Source organism: Polyodon spathula, unplaced genomic scaffold (assembly GCF_017654505.1).
Source record: "Polyodon spathula isolate WHYD16114869_AA unplaced genomic scaffold, ASM1765450v1 scaffolds_1867, whole genome shotgun sequence".
NCBI lineage: Eukaryota > Metazoa > Chordata > Actinopteri > Acipenseriformes > Polyodontidae > Polyodon > Polyodon spathula.
Genome location: NW_024473342.1, coordinates 1 through 5,378, shown reverse-complemented (window position 1 = coordinate 5,378; position 5,378 = coordinate 1). Strand labels below are relative to the sequence as shown.

General features: G+C 48.0%; 1 protein-coding gene across 1 annotated transcript; it reads right to left on the bottom strand.

Moving 5' to 3' along the window:
• Positions 1 to 2,559: 2,559 nt before the first annotated feature.
• Positions 2,560 to 5,373, bottom strand: LOC121310226 (gastrula zinc finger protein XlCGF49.1-like; the record flags this gene model as incomplete). Its single annotated transcript, XM_041243527.1, has 2 exons — positions 2,560 to 3,905; positions 5,235 to 5,373. Coding segments are annotated over 2 exons (825 nt in total), but the record flags the coding sequence as incomplete, so codon positions are not given.
• Positions 5,374 to 5,378: the final 5 nt, after the last annotated feature.

Below are 5,378 nucleotides of genomic sequence, written 5' to 3'. Positions count from 1 at the left end.
TTAACTATTAGTTTTTTTTTTTTTTGTTTTTTTTTGTTTTTTTATTTAAATACGACCCTGCGGTCGAGACACCGCCGAGCTTGAAACCGCCGCGAAAATTTCACCCGCGAAAAAAAAATAAAATAAAAACTAGACGAGCGGGGCCGCGTCGCCTTGGCAACGCTCCGAGGAAACCCGAGGCGGAGCAAAGCGGCGGCTCTTAAAACCGGGGTCCCCCCCCCGGGGCCCTGAGAGCCCCCTCCCCCCTCCCCCCGCCCTGCCAGATGCTATCAAACGGGCAAAATTTGCAAAAAAAAGTTCTTATGCAGGGGTTGGCAACGGGGAGACCCCCGGGGCTGCAGCTTTATCTCTCCGGTTGCCACCGGGTGAATTCCCGCCAGACCAAAACGCCGCAAAAAGCGGGGACGTGTTTGCAAATCATGGGTTGTTCCCCGCACGTTTGGAGTAAAAAAAACGGGGACCTCCGCTTGTCAGGGGCAGGACCCCCCACCCACCCCCCCCTGGGGGGGAGGGGGAGAGGGGGGGGGTCAAGCCCTCTAAAACAAAGCAGATTTGGAGATGTGGTTGGTTTAAACCTAACACAAAAAAACCCCCCACGTTTTTGCAAACTTTTTTTCCAGTCAGGACCCCCACTCCCCCCCCCCCTCGTCGTGAGAGGGTTTAGGACCCCCCTCCCCTCTCTAAAACCCAGTTCGAGATTTGGAGATGTGGATTAAAGGGGTGCTACACCTAACCTCCCCACGATCTTTTTTTTTCCCCCACCAGCACTCCCCAAATCCTGGGGGGGAGGGTTTAGGACCAAGCTCTAAAACAAAGCAGATTTGGAGATTTGGATTGGAGGGGTGCTAGAAAAAAAAAAGGGGGGTGATCTTTTTTTTTTCCCACCCCCCCAAATCGTGAGAGGGTTTAGGGGGGTGGGGGGTCCCCCTACAAGTTCGAGATTTTGTTTCGTCTAAACCTCTACACCTAACCTCCCCACGATCTTTTTTTTTCCCCAGCACTCTCCCAATCGTCGAGAGGGGAGGGGGGGGGGGGGTCAAGCCCTAAAACAAAGCAGATTTTGGAGATAAACCTTGGAGGGGTAACTCCCCACGATCTTTTTTTTTTTCCCCCGCCCCCCCGGCATTCGTAAATAGATCTCCGATTGGGTGGTGTGTCGACACTAGAGACAAACGGGAGACCGGGGCTGAGGAACGGGAGAGAAGCAACCGGGGAGTGAATCCATAAATTCATCTAAGAGGCTAACGAAGCCATTAGCGCAGCTAAATCCGAAGCTGATACAGACTCTGATACAAACAGCTCTGTCCTCTACAGGTGGGCGGGACGGGAGGGGTTAATTAAACTCGACAATCGGCGTTTTTTTCATCGGATCACACCTTGCAAACGCAAATAAACTTCACGCCTCTCTCGTATCTGTAGCTTCTGTTTCCTTCTGCGCAAAACTTGGCGAGCTGAGCGAATGCGCTTTTGGGGTCCCGCTGTAACGCGTGATTACAACCGACCCCCAACCCGGGGAGCCGCCGCTAAACCCAGCGTCCCAGCGCAGCGAGAAACGATAAAAAAAAAAACCAAGGGCGAGAAATGGGGTGAGGATGCGCAACGCACTCCATATATTTTTTTTTGGGGGGGGGGTTGATAAAATCGGAGGGAGACCCCAGCTGGCTTCTGATTGGAGAACTTCAAGGTGTTGCAGCTATCCCCGGGCTCCCCTGGTAGCTTTGAGAGTAAGAAATAATGAAGCGCAGGATGCAGTATTTCTAATTAGGATCAGTGCATCCAGTGAGGTTACAAACCGAGGCAGGTTCTGGTAGAACCGGAGAGATGCATCCACGCCATCTATATCTTTAACGGATCTGATTCCATTACAGAATGACAGTTCCAAAGAGACAGAACTCTGCCCACTGGCATTTATTTCTTTCTTGGCAAAAACAAAATAACAAAAATTAAAAATCACAGTGCAGCGCAGATCCGAGCGGTCAGAGAGCACAGTAAAATCAGCAGCAAGCAAGATCAGAAACAACTCTCAAGACCAGCCTGCTCTCTCTTGCTCCCCTTGCTCTTTCAGCCTGATCTCTGCTATTAGCTGCTGCTGCTATCCTGTATTCTGCTCTTTCCACTGTATTTAATGCACTATTTCATGTATTCTGCTGCTATCCTGTATTCTGCTCTTTCCACTGTATTTAATGCACTATTTCATGTATTCTGCTGCTATCCTGTATTCTGCTCTTTCCACTGTATTTAATGCACTATTTCATGTATTCTGCTGCTATCCTGTATTCTGCTCTTTCCACTGTATTTAATGCACTATTTCATGTATTATGCTGCTATCCTGTATTCTGCTCTTTCCACTGTATTTAATGTACTATTTCATGTATTCTGCTGCTATCCTGTATTCTGCTCTTTCCACTGTATTTAATGCACTATTTCATGTATTCTGCTGCTATCCTGTATTCTGCTCTTTCCACTGTATTTAATGCACTATTTCATGTATTCTGCTGCTATCCTGTATTCTGCTCTTTCCACTGTATTTAATGCACTATTTCATGTATTCTGCTGCTATCCTGTATTCTGCTCTTTCCACTGTATTTAATGCACTATTTCATGTATTCTGCTGCTATCCTGTATTCTGCTCTCTCCACTGTATTTAATTGCTATGTCTCGCTAGTTATGAAACCAGTTTTCTGAAGCAGTGGGATCTGGTGTTCTGGGCAGTAATTCAAACAGTCTTTGGATGCATTCTTATAAAAAACTAAAATAAATTAAAACAATTAAACATGTGTTTGCATGTCAAACTGGGAGAACAATTAATAACACATTATTTTATAATTTAGCGTCTGTATTTTGAAATTCGATCAGGTAATGTGAATTGTGTTTATCTGCATACATATTTTTGAATTTTTTTTTTTTTTTTTAAAGCAATCACTGCAGAATCTGGTTTGCCTCATTTATTGAAAAGGGCGTTTGTATTTTGTCACCTAATTGTTTTGCCCGTGATGCGTTTATCTGTAAAGCACTTTGAGGAGGATTTATCCCAGAAGGTGTTACAGAAGTAATAAAGACTGACAGACTGATATTATCAACAGCTCTAAAGACTTCTGTTAGTGTTTCAAAACCAGCTGTTTGGGGGAGCGAAGTGTCCCAGCTTTCAACGGCTCTGACCGAGACCAGGTCCTTCCCAGCCCCCTAATTAACTCTTTCAGTAGAAAGAAACGGTCTCTCTCATGCGTGAAGCCGCTGATGCGTTTTGAGATAGTCCACCCGGCTGAATCTCATCCCGCACTCGGAGCACTGGTAGGGCTTCTCTCCGGTGTGAATCCGCTGGTGCTTCTTCAGCACCCCGGAATGGCGGAATCTCTTCCCGCACTCGGAGCACTGGTAGGGCTTCTCCCCGGTGTGAATCCTCTGGTGTACTTTCAGGTGCTCGAACTGGCTGAAGCTCTTCCCGCACCCGTCACAGATGTAGCGGGTCTGCCCCGCGTGGGCGCGCTGGTGGATCTTCAAGGAGTTTGAATGGGTGAAGCTCTTCCCGCACTCGCCGCAGCGATAGGGCTTCTCCCCCGTGTGGATTCTCCGGTGCTGTTTCAGATTCCCCAGCTCGCTGAAGCTCTTCCCGCACTCGGCGCAGCGATAGGGCTTCTCTCCCTCGTGAGCGGGCCGGCGCTGTCCGAGACTCCCCGAGTCGCTGAAGCTCTTCGCCGGTGCTGTTTGGAGCTGCAGGTCGGGATTGGTTCCGGAGCGGAGAGGCACGGTCCTCACGGCTGGCGGGGATTCGGGGCTGCCGACCCCCGAGGGCAGGGGGCCGTCCGGGAAAGACGCGGCCGTGGGTTTCTGCGCCTCTCGCGTCGTTGTCCGACGCTGTCGGCTGCCGCCGAAAGAGAGGAGGGGTGACGTGGACTCTCCTGCATCTGATTGGGACAGAAAGAAGAAACAAGACTCAGATCTCAGCTGACCTCATCTCCAGCTCTGCCTAAAGGGTTTGCATCACCGCCCTATAGAGCGAACTCCCTCAGCTTCATAGAGTCCAGTGAAAGCTGCTGAATAATGTTCCCTTGTTATCATATTGAATTGCACCCCCTCTATATAGAATGAACTCCCTCAGCTTCATAGAGTCCAGTGAAAGCTGCTGAATAATGTTCCCTTGTTCTCATATTGAATTGCACCCCCTCTATATAGAATGAACTCCCTCAGCTTCATAGAGTCCAGTGAAAGCTGCTGAATAATGTTCCCTTGTTATCATATTGAATTGCACCCCCTCTATATAGAATGAACTCCCTCAGCTTCATAGAGTCCAGTGAAAGCTGCTGAATAATGTTCCCTTGTTAACATATTGAATTGCACCCCCTCTATATAGAATGAACTCCCTCAGCTTCATAGAGTCCAGTGAAAGCTGCTGAATAATGTTCCCTTGTTAACATATTGAATTGCACCCCCTCTATATAGAATGAACTCCCTCAGCTTCATAGAGTCCAGTGAAAGCTGCTGAATAATGTTCCCTTGTTAACATATTGAATTGCACCCCCTCTATATAGAATGAACTCCCTCAGCTTCATAGAGTCCAGTGAAAGCTGCTGAATAATGTTCCCTTGTTAACATATTGAATTGCACCCCCTCTATATAGAATGAACTCCCTCAGCTTCATAGAGTCCAGTGAAAGCTGCTGAATAATGTTCCCTTGTTAACATATTGAATTGCACCCCCTCTATATAGAATGAACTCCCTCAGCTTCATAGAGTCCAGTGAAAGCTGCTGAATAATGTTCCCTTGTTAACATATTGAATTGCACCCCCTCTATATAGAATGAACTCCCTCAGCTTCATAGAGTCCAGTGAAAGCTGCTGAATAATGTTCCCTTGTTAACATGAATGAACTCCCTCAGCTTCATAGAGTCCAGTGAAAGCTGCTGAATAATGTTCCCTTGTTAACATATTGAATTGCACCCCCTCTATATAGAATGAACTGTGTGTGTGTGTATCTGTCTGTGTGTGTGTGTGTGTGTGTGTGTGTGTGTGTGTGTGTGTGTGTGCGCGCACGTGGGGGTGTGTGTTCGTTGGCAGGGGGGTGTCATGCAGCACAGTCCAGTGGAAGGTAGTGTTTCAGTGTAAGTGGAATTATATTTGAATGACTGCAGCGTGACTGTGACTGAACACAACACCACTGGAACTGCAGCTCCGGTTTCAGCAAAGCGCTCTGCTGTAACTCAGAGCAGCACTGGAATTGAACCCGGGTCTGCTCACATGCTGCGCTGCTAGAGGACGCCGCTGCTCCTTCCTCCTTTCCACCTGCGGCTCTTTCCTGAGGGGTGTAATGTTTCCTCGGAATGGACCCCAGCACAGTGTCCTCTTCTCTAACACCAGAACAAGTGTCTTCAGAGCCACGCT